The sequence below is a fragment of the Pleurodeles waltl genome, chromosome 9, assembly GCF_031143425.1.
Source record: "Pleurodeles waltl isolate 20211129_DDA chromosome 9, aPleWal1.hap1.20221129, whole genome shotgun sequence".
Classification (NCBI taxonomy): domain Eukaryota; kingdom Metazoa; phylum Chordata; class Amphibia; order Caudata; family Salamandridae; genus Pleurodeles; species Pleurodeles waltl.
In genome coordinates, this window is record NC_090448.1 from 672,101,975 (window position 1) to 672,125,178 (window position 23,204).

Here is a 23,204-nt window from a genome sequence, read left to right on the forward strand (position 1 = left end):
ACTAGCCATGTATGCGCCGGTGTCTCTGTACAGCTTGTGTTTGTATACTAAGCAACTAACTAGCCATGCATGCGCCCGAGTCTCTGTACAGCTTGTGTTTGTATACTAAACAACTAACTAGCCATGTATGCGCCTGAGTCTCTGTACAGCTTGTGTTTGTATACTAAGCAGCCGCCAACCAACCCACCCTCACCACCGACCCCAACGTCGCAGCTCTCAACCTCACAAACTGGATCTCCAACTGCGCTGACAACCTTGCTCCCCTCAAACGCACGCATCGACAGACCAACACCAAAAAACCTCTCTGGTTCTCTGACACCCTCAAAGAATCAAAGAAAACTTGTCGTGCCCTTGAGAAGGCCTGGCGCAAGGACCACACCGCTGACAACATGACCGCCCTCAAGAACGCTACACGCGAACACCACCACCTGATCCGCACTGCCAAAAGGAACTTTTTCACCGACAGACTAGACAAAAACAGCCACAACAGCAGAGAACTCTTCAGCATCGTCAAAGAGTTCTCCAACCCCAGCGCCAGCGCCAACGCCGTCACGCCATCACAGGATTTGTGCGAATCCCTCGCCACTTTCTTCCATCGCAAGATCAGCGACCTCCACGACAGCTTCGGACACCAGACCCAACCATACACCACTGAACCCGCTTCCCCGGACATCACCCTCAACAACTGGACCCACATCAACACGGAAGAAACCAAATCCATCATGAACTCTATCCACTCCGGCGCCCCTTCGGACCCCTGCCCGCACTTCATCTTTAACAAAGCCGACGACATCATCGCCCCGCACCTCCAGACCGTCATCAACTCTTCTTTTTCTTCTGCTACCTTCCCGAATGCTGGAAGCACGCTGAAGTCAACGCCCTACTAAAGAAACCTACGGCTGACCCAAGCGACCTGAAAAACTTCCGCCCCATCTCTCTTCTACCTTTCCCAGCCAAGGAAATAGAAAAGACCGTCAACAAACAGCTGACCACCTTCCTGGAAGACAACAACCTGCTCGACCCTTCACAAACCGGATTCCGAACCAACCACAGCACGGAAACCGCCCTCATCTCAGTCACAGACGACATCAGAACCCTGATGGACAACGGTGAAACAGTCGCCCTCATTCTCCTCGACCTCTCGGCTGCCTTTGACACCGTCTGTCACCGCACCCTAATCACCCGCCTACGCTCCACCGGGATCCAAGGCCAGGCCCTGGACTGGATCGCCTCCTTCCTCGCTAACCGCTCCCAAAGAATTTACCTCCCTCCGTTTCGCTCAGAACCCACCAAGATCATCTGCGGCGTACCTCAAGGCTCATCGCTCAGCCCGACACTCTTCAATGTCTACATGAGCCCCCTCGCCGACATCGTACGCAAGCACGACATCATCATCACCTCCTACGCCGACGACACCCAACTTGTACTCTCCCTCACCAAGGACCCCGCCAGCGCCAAGACCAACCTACAAGAGGGTATGAAGGACGTCGCAGATTGGATGAGGCTCAGCCGCCTAAAGCTGAACTCTGAAAAAACGGAAGTCCTCATCCTCGGCAACACCCCGTCCGCCTGGGACGACTCCTGGTGGCCCACGGCCCTCGGCACCGCACCGACCCCCGCAGACCACGCCCGCAACCTCGGCTTCATCTTGGACCCTCTTCTCACCATGACCAAGCAAGTCAACGCCGTGTCCTCCGCCTGCTTCCTCACTCTCCGCATGCTCCGTAAGATCTTCCGCTGGATCCCCGCCGACACCAGAAAAACCGTGACCCACGCCCTCGTCACGAGCCGCCTGGACTACGGCAACACCCTCTACGCCGGGACCACAGCCAAACTCCAAAACCGCCTGCAACGCATCCAAAACGCCTCGGCCCGCCTCATCCTCGACGTACCCCGCAACAGCCACATCTCCGCACACCTGAGACACCTGCATTGGCTCCTAGTCAGCAAAAGGATCACCTTCCGTCTTCTCACCCACGCACACAAAGCCCTCCACAACAAGGGACCGGAATACCTCAACAGACGCCTCAGCTTCTACGTCCCCACCCGCCCCCTCCGCTCCGCTGGCCTCGCACTTGCTGCCGTCCCTCGCACCCGCCGCTCCACGGCGGGTGGGAGATCTTTCTCCTTCCTGGCGGCCAAGACCTGGAACTCCCTCCCCACCAGCCTCAGGATCACCCAGGACCACTCCGCTTTCCGGAGACTCCTAAAGACTTGGCTGTTCGAGCAGCGATAACCCCCCCTTCCCCCCTAGCGCCTTGAGACCCGCACGGGTGAGTAGCGCGCTTTATAAATGTTAATGATTTGATTTGTTTGCGCCGGTGTCTCTGTACAGCTTGTGTTTGTATACTAAACAACTAACTAGCCATGCATGCGCCGGTGTCTCTGTACAGCTTGTGTTTGTATACTAAACAACTAACTAGCCATGTATGCACCTGAGTCTCTGTACAGCTTGTGTTTGTATACTAAGCAACTAACTTGCCATGTTTGCGCCGGTGTCTCTGTACAGCTTGTGTTTGTATACTAAACAACTAACTAGCCATGCATGCGCCGGCGTCTCTGTACAGCTTGTGTTTGTATACTAAACAACTAACTAGCCATGTATGCGCCTGAGTCTCTGTACAGCCTGTGTTTGTATACTAAGCAACTAACTAGCCATGTTTGCGCCGGTGTCTCTGTACAGCTTGTGTTTGTATACTAAGCAACTAACTAGCCATGTTTGCGCCGGTGTCTCTGTACAGCTTGTGTTCGTTTACTAAACAACTAACTAGCCATGTTTGCGCCGGTGTCTCTGTACAGTTTGCATCTGGCTAGGTTTGCTCCTTTCTCTGCGTTTCTGTTCACTGGTTCTATTTCTCCGTAGAGTGCATCTGTTTATAATCGTAGCTATGCATCGTGTGTATATGGCAGTGCAAGTAACCTTCATGGCTACTATGCTTCTTCTTACATTCTCTACCCCGTGTGTCGTCTGGCTTGTCCAATTGCTGTGTTATCGGTTGGCTTGTTTGTTTGTTCTCGTTTCTGTGTCTCTGTTATCCGGGGGGGGGGGTAGCACGATGCAGGAGATAAATGGCACCCGGAACCAGGGAACTGAGGGACACACTGCACCCTACATACGGCGGTCCTTTACAACCGTACCAGGAGTAGGGAGGTTATTTTTTATAGATTCCATTAGAGCCCCGCTACCCCCCATTGCCTTTGCAGGCCTCTGTCTTTGCGGCATCACTGTTGATATCCCTGTGTGTGTTTCAGCCCAAAGTGTGCGCTTGACAGTCCCACGCTCTCTGTTTGCCTGACTGTTCCATTACCAGTTAAAGACGTGCTTGTCTCACTGCGTCTCTGTGCAGCGACTTTCTGACTGCCCATGTCTCTTTACTGTGTACAGCAGAGGTGGTGGTAACCGGAGGTCTGTGGCAACCCCCAGTCAGGAGACGGTCAGCTTTAAATCATCAAAACTACTTCAGTCGGGTTCCAGAGTTTTCGAAAGAACCGCTGGTGTAGAGTGTTTATTTCAAAGGCCCTGCTCCCATGTTTTCTTCTCCCCTCTTGGTCCTATGCCACAGGTCTGTACGTCCTCTGCTGCCACGGGGTTCCCTGCAAACCCAGAGGCCCATGAACAGAGAATAAAGCGTCAGAGGGATTTCCACCATTAAGAGGTCTCCATTTCACCTGGGTCTGCCGGGTCTGGCGCGCGGCAGATGGGCGCTGGAATGTAATTAAATGTGGGATTATCCCAATCCATTGCGCCGTCTCCCCCTTCATACTCTGATCAAGTCATTAGGCAGTTTAACCTTTCCACCACCGAAAGTCAGAGCCGGGCAGGACAGCAGAGGCCGTCTGCCTGCAGATAAGAGTTCCTGTCAGGCCAGTGCCCGGCAGGGCTGGGAGGGTTGAGGGTCACGGGCGCACCGAGTCTTGTGCCTCTGAAACGCCAGGGGGTGAGGCAGAACACTTTACCACCCTGCCAGTTGTTCTGGGCTGGAGAAAGTTCCGTCATGTATCGGTTACCATGAGGCCCGTAAGGCTGGAGCAGCAATGCATCAGATCCCAGAGCTCAGAAAGGTCGGGAAGACTTTGGCAAAATAAGTCATACGTCGGACTCAATCAGCATTTGGATATCATACCTTTTACTGTTGGTTTTTAGGATTCTGCTGGTTGCCACGCAGGCGTCCTAACCCTTAAAACATGACAAACCCATCACACTGACCAGCCACACACGATTCAAACCGTCAGTGATTGCTGAACCTAATTCAGAGGACAAAAAGGTTATTTACATATTTTACATTTAGCGATTTTTTCAACATTTTAATTACCTCCAACCTCAAAATATTCTCATGTACCAACATCAACCATTCTTAAAACAAGTGCTGATTTAGATTATATTATCATGCAGAAGTGTTGTGGTACCTCTAAAACTGATTACGGGGCAACGTTTCACAACCTCACTTCCAACGATGACCACCCAATTCAACTGGCCCTCTGGGAATAGTACATTCTGGGCTATAGGGAAGAAATTATTGATCTGGTTTCAATGTGCGGACACCATGTGGAAGGTTATGAAACTTTTAGTGACTATGCTTCCTCAGAATTCTTTTAATCATTTAAGGCACGGTGGTGTTTTCCGACTGACAGACTCACTCTCCTAACTTGTTCACTTCACACCCTTACTACACAGTGCCAGTGTGTTACATATTATCCATCACCACTTTGTAATTCTCTTGTTCCTATGTAAAGTGCTCTGATCGGCCTCTTTTGTGCTATACAAACGTTCAAAAATAAAATAAATACATAAAAAAGGACCCTCGTTCCTAGATAATCTCAGTTAAAGGTGAGACCTAAAAGTTCAGTTTTTAAGGGTTTCTTAAACTTTATGTGAATGGGTTCAATTCCTAAGCAAGTGCCAAGTGTTTTCAGAGTCAGCCCTTTTACACCCAAAGAGCTGCCCCGTTTTATTTGCGTGAAGGATTGAATATTGCTCAGACATCTTCTGCATGTATGAAAAAACATAATCCTCATAAAAGTCCTTGCGTTGCATGAAAAAATCTGATGTCACAGGCTGGAAGGTAGGTAAGAGGACCACTTTGAGTGGGGATATGTACTGAGATAACTTTCAGTTTGTGGTATGAGCTGTATAAATAACCACTATTATGCAGTCTATTAGATTTTGCAGTGACCCAGGAATCAACTCTGTGTTCATCACTTACCATGAAGGCCAAACTGCACTTACACACTTTGTATCAATCTATGTATTACTAAGTAATGTTTAAGTCTTCTATTACTGACCCCTTTATAGTTTCAAATGTACACATTGGTGCAGCAATAAATCACCATACGAGCACAATCCGGTCCTCAAGCACGATATCAAAACACCGTCCATATGTGACATGACAGACACATAACCTTCCATCCAAACTATTCCCAACTACTGCAATTCATCCGCACGCACTTTGGTGCCTCAACAGGGGTATGAAGTGCTATAGAAATGCAACCACAACACACTACTATATTTACTGTAGCACTGAAGCTAACTCTCGATCTTGAAACATGCCAGAGAGAGGGGCTGACCCCATGAACAATCTACTGTTTATATCACTATCACCTACTCTAAGGCCACAGGGGACTCGCCATGGCCTCAGAGGAAGTAAGGCTTGTTAGAGGAAGACCCGAGGCATTTACACAGCCTCTGTCGCCCAGATTATTTTAACATCTTCCAGTTACACCCTCTTTGCTCTTCTGTTCCAACCCACCACACACCATCCCTTTATTATCTTTCTTTCAAAGTACACTGCAGAATATCTACCTTGCAGTGATGTAACCCACTGTTCTCTTCTACTCAGTGTTATTCACGTGGGTGCCTGTAGTGATATTGTAACACTGCTCTCACTTCCATGACAACACATCCATCCCTCATGGGACATAATGATCCTCGGATCCTCCTCTCACCGTATTTCTACCTCTCCAGTGACGTCACAACATCCTACTTTCTTTTACAACACAATACTTTTCTGGCCCAGCAGTGATATCACAATCATCCGCTTTCTTCAGACAACACACTCCACTCCTTGCACTTAATTTATAGTTTGCTCTCTTTTCCCTGGAAAGTTTACTACATCCTGTTCCTGCGGTGACTTCATAGCCGCCTTCCTCTTCTGTGACAACGCATATTTGTGCCTTTGTAATGAGGTCACAGTGTCCGCTCACCTTTTTTAATAGCACAGAGCATCTCTGAACTTGTAGGGACACCAGAATCCCGTCTGTCTTCTGGAACAGCACAATATACTACACTTTCTTCTGTGATAATCCACCGCTCACTTACCTGGCGGAGCATCACGACCCTCCTGCCCCACGTGACACACATGTCTCTCCTTGAAGCTCCACCATTAACCTCCTGCTAACCCTTCTAGAGTGTTGTACCCGCACCATTCGATGTTAACAGGTGTGTAGTACACAAAGGCACTGCATGGCAGGTGTCCTGGTAAGATTTGGCTCTAGTTTTTAACTCAAGCCAAACGTCATGTGATTTTCGACGGATTTGAGACTGAGGGGTCAGGACGCTCGTTTGTCCTTCAAGGAGTAAAACACTGAACGAATTCTCTTGTGTCCCATAGTCTCTCTTTTGTGCACTACGCGCTGGACCGAAGCTGTGCTGAGCGGTAACTGAACTAATACGACTGGCATATCTGCGAGCCAACTAAACTGAGGCCAATATTATCCACAAAGCCCGCGCACTCGCTTCCTAGTTGGGGCCGGGGGGCTGGACCCTGGCTCGGTGCCGGAGCATTGAACGCGAGGGGGACTGACGTGGTGCGAAGCGAAACAGCTGCCAAAGGCTAGTGGAATAGACCGAGAGCATCCCTTCCGGTCATTGTTCACGGACAGGAAACGCTTGTATCAGGAAGCACGGGGTGGGGCTCGGGGGAGGCCGGAGTCTGGGCAGAACTGTGATTCTGGCTTCCGGGTCGGAGCCGAAGCCTGACAGAACGTGCAAAATAATAACGTCGATCGCAGCAGAACCATCAAAAGTAACGCACTAGCAGACGCTCGCCAAAATTAGACGTGCTTGTTGAATACAATGCTAATATAATCATCATCACACAAAGCTAGGAAAACTCACTGTAAAACAACACCATCAGCTTAAGCAAGGATTCTGCAGAGCCCTGTAGCAGAGCAACCTTTACTGCTCAATGTCTAATAGTAACAGCAGTCACGTTTTTATTGCGCCCAACACAGGTTCAACTTTTCCTTCATGATTAACGTCCTTTGGAACAGGTCATGTTGAGAGAATGTGGTGCAATAGCCAGGACTGCAGACTCTGGAAGTGGGGAACCAGTTCGATTCTCGGCGTCGGCTCAACATCCTTTAATTCTGGGCAAATCGCTTAATCTCTCGGTGCCTAACAAAAAAAATGAATGTGTCCTTGTGTAATGTAAAGCGCTCCAATACCTTCGAGACAATTTTGCGCTATATAAAACTGCAACAACAAAAAATCATCCAAATATGCAAGAATGGAAATGGTGTGGATATGGGCATAAATGGTCGGTATAGAACTTCTGCTCCAACTTTCGACTCACACTTTATGTGTAATAGTTTATTGTATTTTCTTTGAAATAGGAAATCTGGCTTGTCTGATCAGATACTTCTTTTTGTTACTTTCCAGGTATTCCCTCTTCCTGCAGGAGTGGTCTATAGTGATCTGCAAGGCAAAGTGGTTCTATTCACTGTTAGCTTCAGGCCATTGTGGTGAATATTCCTTCTGTCTGTCAAGCCAAGGCTTGCCTTGCCTCCTATGTGCGATCATCTGTGTTCTTTATCATGTCATTCTGGCTTGTGCTAGGTCTGAAATCCATCGGCACTTCTCTCCAGTGCTGGTTTCTTCAACGTTAGGTCACATACCTTTAGGTTCCCATAATTGTTCACTATAAAGACTTGGAAAGGGTGACTGGTCCCATATACAGCCAAAATCCACACTTTCCTTTCGTTACTCAGCCAACTGTCGCTGGCACTTGAAACATCATATTTATGTAACAACCTCTCCCTAGGCCTTGGGAACTGTCTCTTGATATTCTCTTTTTTATGAGAAATCTTTCCAGGCATTGGGTTGGGAAGTGAAACATCTCTGCAGTTCACACTTACATGCCTTTCTAGGTTTAATCTTACCTTTGGCAGCTATTGAGGGCTAACTGATCTTCTTAGGTAAACATTATTTCAGGGACTCCCTTCAGTGTGATGACAGTCCTTGGCACTCCTCCTCTGTTCACTGGAGCTTTCCCAACCTTAAACAAGGACCTCTCTTCAAAGGGAGGCTCCTCTGTGAGCAGGTTAGCTCTCTACGTGGCCACAGTGGCAGAAGCAAATATCTCCAGATGGTGCTATCCATTACATAGGTAAAGTCTCAGGAACCCGTCAACCGCTAAGGAGATGATAAAGCTGCTAGGAAGTGATCACCCCTCTCGCAAGACTAGGGTCTAGACAAACCTGCAGCTGAAATTTAAAGCAAAACGTCTTTGGATTGCAATCAGGTTATCAGGTTAACCTGTTTTTTCAAAAAGCAAAATCTGCCTGCTACATCTGTATGCTACTGCCCTCGTAGCCTAAAGTGCCTGCTTCCTCAGAACAAACACTTAAGGGTATCCAAGGAGCAACACCCCTACTGTGATGACCAGACTCCATATAATCAAGGACACAGTTTCCAGGACTAGGCTTTGATGTGACAATCTGGTGCATTCTGGATGTGCTAGTCTTGGTTTGTTTCCATAGAACTAATTCATTGAACAAACCTGATAGCACAGAAATATCCGTGAACATGAGAGGCCTGAAAAATATGTTCACGATGACACAGAGCCAGACAACTACAACAGCACATCAACATTTAGGCTTTTCCGGTGATATTGTAAGCCTGGTCCCATAAGAAGCATTTTAGAACTGTGTCTATGGAAGCTCGTATAAAAATTGAGTTTCTTCGCCCCATTTGTTAACTACTCTGAATTTAGAATATGAGGATTCTTAAAGTAAAATCTCCAAGCAAAAGTGCTTGTGCAGCCTGTGCTAAACCTACTGACAAACTTATGCTTTCTCTGAGCAGCAATGCTAAACCTGTGCAAATAACATCTGCAATTATTCTTCAAAGAGGAATTATGCAAAACCATAATGGCAGCTGCAGCTCTAGGTTTCTCAGGGAAAAGAAATCATATTAGAAGTCGCTTTACAAAGTTTTTGGAGCATTTCTGTAGAGAGACTCAATAAAGTATACTGGCTGGATGTAGACCCTTGATGATTAAGAAATGTACACTTATGACGTACAAAGTCTTAGTCGAGCACAGAATATATCTTAGCATGTTTATATGACTACACATGTTGTAACTACACCTGGGAATTTAAAATATTTTACTTTTATTTTATGCTAAAGAATAATGAATGCTGCAGTGTATTTAATCTTTTCTTTTCAACTTTCCTTCTTTTTTTCTTACAATTATTGTTTTGTGATTTTTATCATGCACATTGAATTCATTAGATTACCGCTACCACAAGGATCTATATTGCCTCCGAATTTCATCTGATTGTCCTGTAACTAACCACCTCAGTCATCCCCAATACAGAGCACGGGTTGACATTGCTTCTGAGAAGATTGGAATTTAGTCTCTTAGACTCTTACGGCCCTGCTAACTCTTCAAATCCATCAAGCAGTGTTGGAACCATGCATGTTTCATAAGCCAAAGCCAATACAGAAGCATGGAATAATCACATGGGAACATGCAAAGCACGTTCATAAACCACATCCCTCTAAGCACTGCGCCTTACCCTGTCCTCGAATAAACAGCTGAACCTGCACTTGTGACTCCGGCTCTCTCAGTACCTCTTTGGGACTATGACCTGGTGGGCGGCTGAACCTCAGCTGTCACTAATTAAAAAGCTAAAGAAAATTTACTTCGCTGACAGTTCATTTCATGCAACTTTTCATCTTATCAGCTAACAGGCTATGGTCTCTCACAGCTGATGGCCCAGCTAACGGCCTACACTATCACCCGGAAACGCGACACAACAGAGCCCGCGTCAGATTACAAGGCTCTCCCTGCCACTGCCTGCATACCTAATACTGGAACACCCCTACAGTCAGTATAGCAGAACAATGGATCACTGGCACCTCTCGTTGGCAGTATATCTAAAACTGGAGCACTCCCACGGTCAGTAATTAGAGTGGGTATTGCGACTGTGGTACACCCAACACTGGAGTTGGCAGGACATCTATCACTGGAGTACTCTGGCTGTCAATAAACCCAACACTAGAGTGCTCTCACTAGCAGCACTGCTAACACCGGGGAAGTCCTAGGGTCATATATATATATATATATATATATATATATATATATATATAACAGTGGAGTACTCTCACTGCCAGTACACTCAGCCGCGGAAGACTGGATCACTCTCACTGGCAGTGTATCTAACACTGGAGAGCTCTCACTAGCAGTACATCTAACACTGGATCACTCTCACTAGCAGTATATCTAACACTGGAGAGCTCTCACTGTCAGTAAACACAACACTGGAACACTGGAGTGCTCTCACTAGCAGTATATCTAACACCGGAGAGTTCTCACTGTCAGCAAAAACAACACTGGAATACTGGAGTGCTCTCACTAGCAGTATATCTAACAATGGGGCAGCCCTAGAGTCAATATATGTAACAAACAATGGAGTACGCTGAATGTCAGTACACTTGGCTGCAGAAGACTGGATCATTCTCACTGGCAGTATATCTAACACTGGAGAGCTCTCACTAGCGGATATCTAACAATGGAGAGCTCTCTCTGTCAGTAAATACAACACTGGAACACTGGAGTGCTCTCACTGGCAGTATATTTAATACTGGAGAGCTCTCACTGTCAGCAAACACCACACTGGAATAGTGGAGTGCTCTCACTAGCAGTATATCTAGCACTGAAAATTCCTAGAGTCAGTATATCAAACACTGAAGTACATTCAACACCAGCACACTGGAGCACTCTGACTAGCAGTATATCTAACGCTGGAGAGCTCTCGCTGTCAGTAAACACAACACTGGAGTGCTCTCACTAGCAGTATATCTAACACTGGAGAGTTCTCACTGTCAGAAAACACAACACTGGAATACTGGAGTGCTCTCACTAGCAGTATATCTAACACTGGGGCAGTCCTAGAGTCAATACATGTATTAAACAATGGAATACTCTGACTGTCAGTACACTTGGCCGCAGAAGACTGGATCATTCTCACTGGCAGTCTATCTAACACTGGAGAGCTCTCACTGTCAGCAAACACAACACTGGAATAGTGGAGTGCTCTCACTAGCAGCATATCTAGCACTGAAAATTCCAAGAGTCAGTATATCTAACACTGAAGTACATTTGACAACAGCACACTGGAGCACTCTCACTAGCAGTATTTCTAACGCTGGAGAGCTCTCACTGTCAGTACGCCCAGTACTGGAACACTGGAGTGCTCACACTAGCAGTATATCTAACTTTGGAACAGTCCTACAATCACTACATCTACCACTGGAATCCTCTGAATTTCAGTACACCAAACAGTGGAACACTGGGGCGCGCTCAATATCAGTATGTCTAACACTGGAACACTCCTACAGTTAGTATATCTAACAATGGGTCACTCACTGTCAACATACGCAGCACTGGAACACTCTTGCCGTCAGGATATCTAGCACTGGAGCACACTCGCTTTCAGTCAGCCAATCTGCAACCTTAGTGTCAGTCAGTATATTTAACACTAGGGTTCTCTCACTGCCACAGTCAGTATTAACACAGGAGCACTCTCACTGCTAGTATACCCTACACTAGAACACTAGAGTGCTCTCCCTGTCACACTGTCTATCTGGCACTCACATTGTCACAGTCAGAAAGTGTAACATGGAAACATTCTTACTGCCGGGTCACTGTGTAGGAAGCTAGAACAATCAGAGTGAGTAGATCAAAAAAGGTAGCCTTCACCCCTGCGCACTCAATAAACATTATCTAATACCTGTGCACTCTCACTGCCACACATTCAGTACACCCAACACTGGATCAGGGCCAGCATGTGTAGGACTGCAGCAGCCTCACTGTGAAGTGAGAAAACCATTGTTCATCCATATGTCATGATGCACAGAAGTAGAAAGGAACATCCAGTAACTCACTATGTTAACAACCACTACCTACCTATACAAGGACAAACACATAGCCATAAGAAGAAAGAGTGGTAACCATATGTTAATATTTACCCTAACACATTTTGTGAACTCTTCATCAGGGCGACAGTGCAGCAGAAGTGACATTCCAGACTATTTAATCTTCAATTGTTTTTATTGAATATACCAGGTAGCAGAATGTTGCTAAACAATTACTCCTAACAGACATAAATAACCTGCAACAAGAGCCTACCAAAGCCAAAGGAATTCTTCTGTAAGTTGGAATGGTTGAATCACAGGAGTTGACGAGAATTCCACAGAGATTTCAAGAGCAACTTTGTACCCCCTATTTGCTGGCCCTCTAGTAGAAGGGGGAAAGGGAGGTGGAGGGCGGATGAAGGAAACTCCTGAAGGAATGTTATTTTATTGACATCACGTAGGGTAAAGCGAATGGCTCAAAAGTGACCGTGCATGGCACTCCATATCATGACTATACGCAGTGCATTTGGCTGCTTGGATTATTTTAATTCCTGAAGAAGCCTGTGGCAGCAATGGTGGTTGACGAAGATTCGAAGTCTTATTCATCATACAAGAGGACAGACTTTCATAACAGGAAATCTGGGTACCAGTACCTGCAGCTAGTACTGCCCCGAGAGAAAGACACATTACCAACATGGAATCTATATGGTTGAATCCTACAGAACAAGTCTTCCATGTATCAAGATGTTCATACACTATTAGGGAATCTCATTTCCTGTTAAATGTTTCCCAGAACTGGGCCTAAGTCTTCTACTTCAGGAGGCATGAGCAGTTATCACCTATGCCCCACCGGTGTGCATGGCGATGATGTGAAAGCATGACATACCTCTTGCAGGACCAAATTATCTTTTGGCCTCCCTCCCACTGTCAACATGCTATTTGAAGTGCAAATGGTTTGATTGTTATTTTGGAAAGTACAATATTACCTACCCTCGGAGAGGCCATATGAGCCCAATAAACAATTCATGAAATAAAAAACGAATTTGGCACCGTTTGTAGCCCCAGTTCCTGACAACATAATGAGCAGGATTCTGTCATAGTCACCCTGCCGCGGGTAGGCACCACTCACCTGGAACAGGCACCCGTCTGTGAGAGTTTTATTGCATCTTCACATTTTTATCCACATGCAAGTTTGTGCAAGGATATAACACACGAGAACAATCCAGTAGATGTTTGGCAGGTTCAATATAAATGCAATTCAAACGCTTGCATTTGAAAAGAAACACCGAGACTATGTTATGGTAGCCTTAAAAATGTCTGGTGATTTCAGTTCCAAATCCTCTTGCATTCCATGCCGCAGCTTCTCTCCCTTTCAGCCTGCTCCCTTCGGAACATTGGTTCACCAGGCCTCGATGTTCAGCTCCTGTGATAGGCTACAAACATACGAATGGTGGACTGCAAGGAGTAGCAGACTACCATCCCTTTATTTGCATAACTAAACTGGTAGCTTTTTTCTAAACACCTTGTCTTCCATGAAGGAACGTGTGCTGATTTTTAAAATACATTTGGAAAAACATCAGGGGAAGAAGGCAGTGGTCCTGGGGACCACTCCCTGCTTCCCTAAAGGATGCCTGATAAGTTCCCCACAGGCAAAGCTGTGTAAGAGGGCAGCTTCCTCTTTGTGAACGGATTGAGAGATCCTTTAAGGAGTCAGAAAAAATCACCGATTTGCAACCACAACTGCTGTCACAAACCCTTGATACATCTCATTGAGGTTCGCAATTAGAAGGAGCCTCTTCCTAATTGCAATTAGGAATGAGTCAGTAAACCTATTTTAAGATACAAAACGCTTTTCTGAATTGAAAACTGGGTTTAGGACATTGCAAAAAACAATTTACAGTGACAACCCCTGTGATTTTGTGAACCACAGCGTTAATGACTGGGAAATGACTACACACCCGGAACATAGGTAACAAATCACCTCTGCAGTTTTAAACGAATCAACCAATAGTAAACATGTACAAATAGTAATGCAGAAATTAATCGCTTATCCCGAATTTTGCCTTTCCATCAACTGGATAAATTGCTCAGTGTTCTGTAAAATCACATACAAACTAGCACAGAACACCCCATCATTCCATAACTGTCAAATTACTTCACTATTCAATATAAATTCTCAAACGTAATTATTCATCGACAGAAATGGAAACAGATTTTACAACGGGGAAGCAACATAAACTACGAAGAAAAATGTGAAGTTTGTTGGAGTAGAACTGCATTTTATTTATCGTCTATGGGCAGACAAAAAAGTAAATAGCTGCGCCATACACCTGAGTGTTACCTATAGAAGCTTGTGCATACTTCTGAACTGAGAAGGTCTGAGTCTGCTTGTATCTTTCACAGTCATCTAACAAGTACAAGAACACAACATTAAACGTTCACCTATCTTGCTTAATCTTCATTTTATGTTTGAATGTTCAATGTGTTCCTTGCTCAAAATCCTGCTTTTTGGGTAGTGAATAACTCTTACAGTTGAAGCTAAAGCGTTTATACCACCTTGGCAATAAATCCTTAATCTAGTCACGATTTAAGTTTTTAGAGACCCCGAGCTCATTATGTACATCTGAAGGTTAAAGAAGATGGGAAAAAGTCCTCATGAGGTGATTCACATTTTTCATGTGTAAAGTAAACCCAATTTCTTAATTTTCTTCATCCTATTTCGGCTGACTAGTTGTCTCTGCGTCCCTCGCCATGTTAATGCTGCTTGATGATGTTTTCTCCTTTTTAGCCAAGAAGTCCAATGGAGGGCTTGCACCTGTTCTTTTTGCGCCCTAAGACTTATGATCTTTTCCCCAAACACCCTATAGTCAGATGACTAAGGGCCTCATTTAGATTGTGGCGGAGGGGTTACTCCATCACAAACATGACGAATATCCTGTCCGGCGTATTATGACTCCCAGAGAATATAATGGGATCGTAATAAGGCAGATCGGATTTACATCATGTCTGTGACAGAGTAACCTCTCCACCAAACTCTAAATCAGGCCCTAGGTGTTTATGGTCAGTTAATGAGATCATAATCCCAATGAGAACGTAAAATAGTGAAGTATTTTATATTATGTGCAATGGCAATATAGTGACATTAAAATAACACTTAACAGGGAGCTGAAATATTTAAAAAGGTATTGAAGGTCAAAGGATGTGTTACATGCATAAAACAGAGGTCAAGCAGGCAGTCATAGTGTTTGGTAGGCTGTCCACATTGTTATAGGAGCAGGAAGACTACCAGATGGAAACTACCTTTAGTAAGGAGAATGAAAAATGCAGGTGAGTGAAGAGCCTTCCGAGGCTGGTGTCTCTCACCACTCTTGAAAGGAGGAGCACTTCACTTGATTCAGATTTGTATTGCACACAACGCAAACTCAGTTGGGTCCTGAAGCATTACTGCCACCCACGACCTGCAGAACAGGAGGCAGGAAACCGACGAGTATGGTGACCTTCACAGAAAGCACCTTAATGTCCCCCTTATGGTGATCAGATTAGACAAAGATTAGTTTGCCAAAAAGGCTATGTGCACAACAATGTAAACAAAGAAGCATCCTAAAACTATACAGTTGTCAGAAGTCAGAATAGAGCCTCAGAAAAAAATGGAATAGTAACAATACAGAACCAGCAGGATGCTCTACCTGACATTCAAGGGATTCAAATGGTGTAACTGAAGGGCCTATCCTAATATACTGAGAAGATTGAAGTGTTAGGCCCAGGGCATTTGTATCAGGCTACCCTCCCCTCACTCCAGTGTTGTGCACAAGGCATCTGTGAGACACTTGTAGCCAACACTGAGGCCAAAACAGAGGAGCAGAAGCCTTAACAGGGGGATCTATGGAAAGCTTCTAACTCCATGAGAACAAAATAGATCATCCCTGGTCTCTGTGGTGCGACTTGTTATGCATCCCTTCATGTCTTTAGATATGAAAAATATCAGAGGGAGCGTTCAATACATTATGCAATAAATGTGCAGATGAATTGAGCATTGTAATGTGAACTGACACGTATCCATGTTCAGTCAAGGCTGCTTTCTTTGCAGCTGAATCGCCTAGAAGAGGTGCTAGGTAGTTTTTATGATTCTGTACTGTCAGTGAAAGATTATAACCTATAGTCCATCCTTGGAGAGGCACTTATAGAGGGAAACTGAAGCCAAGATGCCCTCACTTTAGAAGAAGACACGCCAACCCGATGGCTAGAACTGAAACCTGCACTTCACTAAATGAGGCAGGCTTTATTTGCAGTATCTGCTCGGTCCTCTCCTGATCCAGGAATGCCCTGCCTCATACTTCCCAGTGAATTTGGTGTAGATGCAGTGCCAGAGTTGAGTCAAATCAATGATTACGTGTGAAGCACCTCATCTTCTTCAATAGCAAGGGCCTGCCTCAAGTTAGCAATTAGCTCTAAGCTGCTTGGCTGTGGCCCCAAACAAGCTCAACTCATACACTAACTTTCCAAGGGTCAGACAACAAAGTACCAATACACCCCAAAGGCTGAAGCAAATTATGTGTCAGTGAATCTGGTCACCTCTAACTTCTCGGATTGCCATTAATATTGCTAGGATGTAACAAGTGCTAGTATCCCAGGGTGTGTCCACTCCATACATATTGAAATTGGTTTTCTACAAGTAGATCTCACAGGGAAAATCCATCGTGCTGCTGGTCTATTGACATGTTCTGTCATCTTTTAGTTGTTCCTTTAATATCTCTCTCCAATTAATACCTATTCTCAAGTTCTATGGGGCTACCATTTGGTAATATGTAAGAAAGAAACAAAAACCCAAAGAAATAAATAAAGATCTTCGAGGCACTATGTCTAAGAAAATCAGCTGTCTATCATGGGGGGTAGAATAACGTCCATACACACCAATAAATGCAGCATGGAAAAAAACATTTTTCACACCACTTTTTAAATGGGTCTTCTATAAAATAACTCTTTGAGGAGAGGCACAAAAATAGGAAATTCTACTTTGGGTGGGCTGTAGGTGACCAGAAGTCGCTGAAAGCATACGGTCGGTTGATTCTGTTGGTTCTTCTCACCACAGAACTCCATACATTAGCACCCAACTGAAATTGATGACTGGCATATTCACAGCACCACCTCTCCTCCATCAAAGAAATATATTTTAGTAGCCCGAATAAATAACATGTGAAAAAAATCCAGAGACATGCTTAGCATATTGGGCACACCTATCACAACCAGGAGCAGGTACAGGCAAAATCAGGTCTGGGTGGTTTGCAAAAAATACTTTATCCCAACAAATAGTTCAATTGTTCAAAGGGTGATCCAAGATGCCCCTGTCAAATGGAAGAGCCACAAGCCGTGATGCCCAATGTGATGTCAACATGCATGAGAAAAGCTGTGTTTATTAAAAGGGATCGCTTTGGACAAATTAATCAGGGGTGCCAGTGTCAAAGCAGTGCACGTGTGAAAGTCCTATGCATCTGCAGCTGCACAATGTCAAAACAGGTGTGCATTACCAGAGCAGTGTGTAGTTTATAGTACTACAACTTCAGCAAATGTTGCTGTTCAGGGTTGAACTGGCATTGCACTAACGGTGTAGCTGGAAGTGCAGTTCACTTATGAGGTGCATTTTTGTGGGGGGTTTATGGTGCACAGCACTTGAGTGGTAGACGGTGCGGCGACTGGTCGAAGGTGCACTTAGAGAGCTCTGGAGTTTCTGGTGGCAGAATAACGGTGGTTTCCACATTTCATTTTTCTCTATTCTCCATTGCAAAAAGTATCTCGATCTTAAGAGGCTCTTTAGGTCCTGATGATGGCGCTTGGAAATCGCTAACTACCACAATGTCATAGGAAGAGACACCAGCATCCCTTTTTAGAACTCATGTCCCAATTCATCTCCCCATCTTTCTCCTGTTCACACGTCCAGGATCCCATGGTGCAGAAATAGGGCTGTACCCACTGAAACCACACTTCACAGGAGTCTTGTGTTGAGGCGGACTCAGGTAGCCAGAGCTGGCAGGCATGGACCCTTGTGGATAACTGCTGGAGGACTATGAGATGATGTCATCAAGTACTGCGGTTTAAGCTGAAACCCAGACAGCTACTGCTAGTCATTTTTTCATTCATGCTGCAAACAATCTGCACCGCAGGAAGATTGAACATACACATTCACACCACCTAAACAGACCTACCAAAAAGAATTATTGCATGAAGGAATGCCATCACGATTTCCAAAAGCCTGTTAGGCGAGAGACACAGTAGTCATATCAAATAAGATCATCAATGACTTACCAGTGTCCGGTTTTTAAAAACAGGGCAGCCTTTGTCTACTCACTACAGAATAAAATATACCATTTACAAAAGGATATTCCTCTTCGCTCTGCTTCAAGCAGGAACCAGTGGTGTACCAGATGGACATGCTTAGAATAAAGCAGGTCAAGCTCCTCTCAGAAAGGCAACTGTCAACCATTTTCCTTCATAAATAGAGTATTGTACAGAATAGAAAAAAGCAGCAAAAATCAACTAAAGCCCAAATTAAATGACAATAGGTTGCTGGTTTATCGTCAATTTCTACAGGTCAAAATGGTGAGCTAATGTGGCGGAGGGTAATTGTGAATGGAAATCTGTCATGGGGGAAGCGGAGTGAAATGAAGTGACCCCCTTGACTGAATTCAATCTCTACCTCAACGTTTTCCTACACGGAGTGGTAAATAAACCAAAAAAACACCCCTGGCTTCCTATTGTCAGGGCATCTACCACCATCCTGTGCTCAGTGTCATGGGACAAAAGGATGGGTAGAAAATGGGGGGAATCCCATACCCCCGCCCCTCTATTCTACAGGGATTGTCCTAAAACGCGCTCACCCTGCACTACTGCAGCAATTCCCTGGGCGCCTGGCTAACGAAAAGGGACGCACCTGCTGGCTCGCCCGCTGGGCTCTGGCTGGACGGCATGGCGGCCCCTCTCGATCTCAGTGGGCACCGGCTGAGGAGACGTAGAGCGACTGCGGCGTATTCAGAGCTGGTGTGAAATTGACTATTGTTGTCATCGTCACAAAAGCCCGCAGTTCGCACCTACATAATGAAGGAGCCCTCCTTGCCACCGTCAGACGGGGGCTATAGACAATGGGAGGTTTTTTTTCCCTGCACAACCAGCGGCTACCCCATGAGCCACGTACGTCTGGCGGCAGTGCCGGTGACACGCCGCACGCCTCGGGCTCCTGCTCCTTGCCTTTAGCATAGCGCAGTCATTTTCACCCAATCCGCAGCGAGTGTCTTGCGCAGCTTTGCAGAGTCCCTACGCTGTCTATATAGACTCAGACATGCTAGTCCAGCCATATTGGCCAGAGTGACGGGCAGAAAGGGGGAGGGTAGAGGCTGGAATTCAATGTAGACTACTGCTTATGAATCTCATGGCCTTACGTCGAAAGGCTCTAAAACGAATCTGATAGTAGCTTAATGAATATAGAGTGATATTGACATTTAGATTGATCGATAAAGATAGCATAGAGTCAAACATTATAGATGGAAAGACTGACATCTAAGATTATATTTCGATGCTTTAATTCTACTACGTTCTCAACAGGAAGCACCACGATACTCTCATAAATTCTAGTCTAAGACAGTTTTCCAAATTAAATATCAATGTTTAATATGAAAGAAGGAAAGAGTTTTGTATTGATATACGACACACATAAATAAAAATGAAATATTACTTTGCTATGTGTGTAAAAACTGGATAGCTAGATAGTTAGTCATTTATATCGAAATGCTTATTTAGAAATAATGTTCTACTACAAACAATGATCTAAAAAGAGGATGATTGGAGTAAGTACATTACAACACTTGGAGAAATAATAATGCATATAGGTATATATACATAAATAGCTGAATATGATTATTAAATGTGCACTAAGAGATGCCAACAACATATATGTACATATTAAAATTGTACTTTTATTGTGACAAACATCGCAGAGTTCCTGTCGTCACTTCATTTGGAAAGATTGATTTCTGCAACGAGGGTTCCTACTCCGATTTGCAACATTAAGCGTTCTCTTCCAAAACGAAGAGCTTTAAATATTAATAGCACAGCTGGACATTCTTGTACACAGCACGGCGCACACAACCTGAACAAAGATCCCCAGTGGCATAAAAATCCTCCCCCTTCCACTCAAACCAAATAACAATTTCTTATTACAAGTCTATTCAAGATGCCACGAAACGGACGGGTCCGCTTGTCACGGTATAAATATATGTACACATAAGCAGGACTGGGCATGGGATGGCTTCCACGAACGAGAATGTGAAGGCGGCCGGTGCGGTAGCTGGAAGACAAACGGACAAAGAGGGACTCGGATGGGTGATGGACAGCGGTGTTTGCATGTGTCTCCCACATTCGGAATGCCAGCGGCCATTGCACAGTCGGTACAGTCAAGCACAGCTGGAACCCTTCGCGTTTCCTGTTGCTAGGCTCCCATTTTAGAACAATAGCTGTGGGGCATTGTGCTGCAGAGCCTGCTGCTGCCTCTAAAGTATGACCTTTGCCCTTCCAGCGCCCCTAAAATCCATTCCAGCCTCCGCAAGGGTCCCCTGTTCGCCCTGCATCTTTATGGCCTTCTCTCCACGCATCCACAGATTGCCCTTTAAATCTTCGCAGCCTGCACTTCATATATTACCAGCCCCGACCCCGAGCTCCCTGACACTTTCTAAACATCCCTCCAGCTTCCTTCCTGTAACCAGGCCCCCTTCTTCCTGCATCCCTTCAGCCTCCTCCTCGCGTCCTTATATCCTTCCTCCTGCCGTCTTGCTCCCGCCTTCCTGTATCCCCGAAAAGTAATTCCTTCATTCAGCACCCTTCTTTTTTTTAAAGCTGCTTCCTGTATCATTTCACGACCCTGGCTTCACAATTTCACCCCACCCCCACGCTGCACTCTCAGCTTCGTTTCTGTGTACCCTCTGCACCCCCCGCCACACACACTCGCCCGCCTGCCCAGCTCCCAGTGTCGCAGTTCCATCCCCGCCTGTGTCGCCAGACCCTCCGGCACATACAGGCGGATGCAGTGCGCCATCACCGCTAGCTTTCAGTGCGTTAGCGCTGCCCCTCACCCACGAACCACCTACACCTCCGAGGGTCAGAAACAGCACCCGGGATCGGGTAGAAATGTGACAGATCAGGGGGCCCCGACAAGCCTCACCATCCCCGACGTGCACCTATTGTTTATTGTGGTTCCGCCTCCACGATACTCCTTCGTGGACTACAAAGCCCTATTCTAGCGCACTCCAGATGGACCTTGACCGATATGTCGCCTGCTTACAAATCACGATATGTAAATACACGGTGCGCCACAGTGAAGTGTACGCGTCCTAGGGGAGCCAACACCGTCCCTTTGTGTCCGAACATTTGGAGGGGGCGGGAGAATCCCTCGAACAGCGAGCGCACCACCTGCCAGACCCCAAAGCGGTCTCCATAGGTGCTTGCGCCTTTATCGCTGCACCGGGGATGTCTGGGCATATGAACTATGTGCAATGTCCGCCGATGGGAGGGGGTGGGGGAGTTGTATCTATGTGCAAAACAAGCTGGTGAGCTTCAGGGCTGCATGGCTACATCCTTCCTTACATTCCAAGATAGACCACCGGGTACCACGCAGGCCCTCGTGTAAAAGGTGCCCTACAGAAGTATGGAAAGGTTCAACAGTCCGGTACAAAGCATGCTTCATTCTGTCTGTAGACAGGGCAGGGTGCGAGATGAGCACACTGTTTCCCCTCGCTGTGCTCTCTAAGAGAGTTTGACATGTCTGCAAGAGCACGCACCGCTACCTTACAGCAGGGCACACCAGCCACCATCCTCAGAGCTGATGCTTGTGAGGCAGGCCACCCGCAAGAGAAGTCGGACACCGACTTTAGACGTAAATCACCCCACTTTCTCTAGACATGTTAAACTCTCCCTCCCACCACAAACAATCAAAACACATCCCTTCTATACGCCGCAGATGACCTTTCCAGGCTAATTACAAAATCAGCTTATACAACAGGAGCATAAGTCTTCCTCCTCAAATGATCTGAGCGCCCCCCAACCACACAGGAGGTAGCACACCCCATGCCGGAACGGCAGGAGAGAAGAGCAGCCTTCTTTCGCAGTAGCATCCCTGACTCACCTCCAGTGTTGGTCCTCTTGGTGCTGGTGGCCTCGGTGGGGGTCTCCAAGGGCCTCTTCCTGGAGTCGGGGGGTTCAGAGTCCATGTGTGGGGGCTGCTGCTGGGGCTGCTGCTGCTGGTGGGGGCTGCCGCCGGAGGAAGAGAAGATGCCGTTCTGGTGCACGGAGCCTCCTGCCATCATCTTCTTCAGACACACATACACACTCACCGGAGGAGGGGAGAGGGACCAGGGAGCAGGAGGGGGCTGGGGAGGCACACACTGCCTCCGATCAACCACAACTCGCCCTGCTCCTCCGAAATCCTTCTAACTCACCCCAAAAAAGCCAAGACAAGCAGTCCGGAAGAGGTCACTTGGGCCTGCCTGCTTGTGTTGGAATAACAAAGGGGAGGTAGCGGCAAGATGCTCAGGACGCACAAAGGATCCTACCGGGGGCCGGGCTACAGACCGTAGGGCCTAATATCTACTGGGGATGATGGGGGAAGATGCGGGGCAGGGAGGGAGCAGGTTTAGGGAGCGATAGGAGGCGGAGCTCAGCCAGCAGTACGCGGATGAGGCTGGAGTCTGCTGCTGCTGCTGCCTGGGGCGGGTGCGGGTGGTGCATCCCTCGCAAGTGCCTAGGAGAGAGCGGACGAGGGCTCCGGCCCTGACGTCACGGCCCAGAGAGGGTACGCCTTCATCATCGCCATTGGCCACAGACTTTCACATCGCCCTGTCCCTTGCTCTCTCATTGGTCTGGAGAACGCGGAGCATGACAGAAGCTGAGATTATTTCAGTCTTAAAGATATCATTAAAGATTACATTACGAAGACACTTGTCACATTGTAAACACTATGCATGTTGATGGGTGAACTTAGCTCTTAGAAGAATGTTAAATGAGTGGAATAGTGATTCGTTTATTG

General features: G+C 46.4%; 1 protein-coding gene across 2 annotated transcripts in view; it reads right to left on the reverse strand.

Annotated features, from left to right (window-relative positions):
* LOC138259847 (RNA-binding protein Nova-2-like) overlaps nucleotides 1-22,920 on the reverse strand; it is a 202,094-nt gene extending 179,174 nt beyond the window's left edge. Inside the window, exon 1 of one of the 2 annotated variants that reach the window (XM_069207750.1) lies at nucleotides 22,305-22,920. In XM_069207750.1, coding sequence (XP_069063851.1) covers nucleotides 22,305-22,485 — 181 coding nt within the window. In that variant the 5' untranslated portion in view covers nucleotides 22,486-22,920. Of the gene's footprint in view, nucleotides 1-19,064; nucleotides 19,378-22,304 lie in introns of those variants that run through there. The other variant, XM_069207751.1, reaches the window with a different exon arrangement.
* Nucleotides 22,921-23,204: the final 284 nt, after the last annotated feature.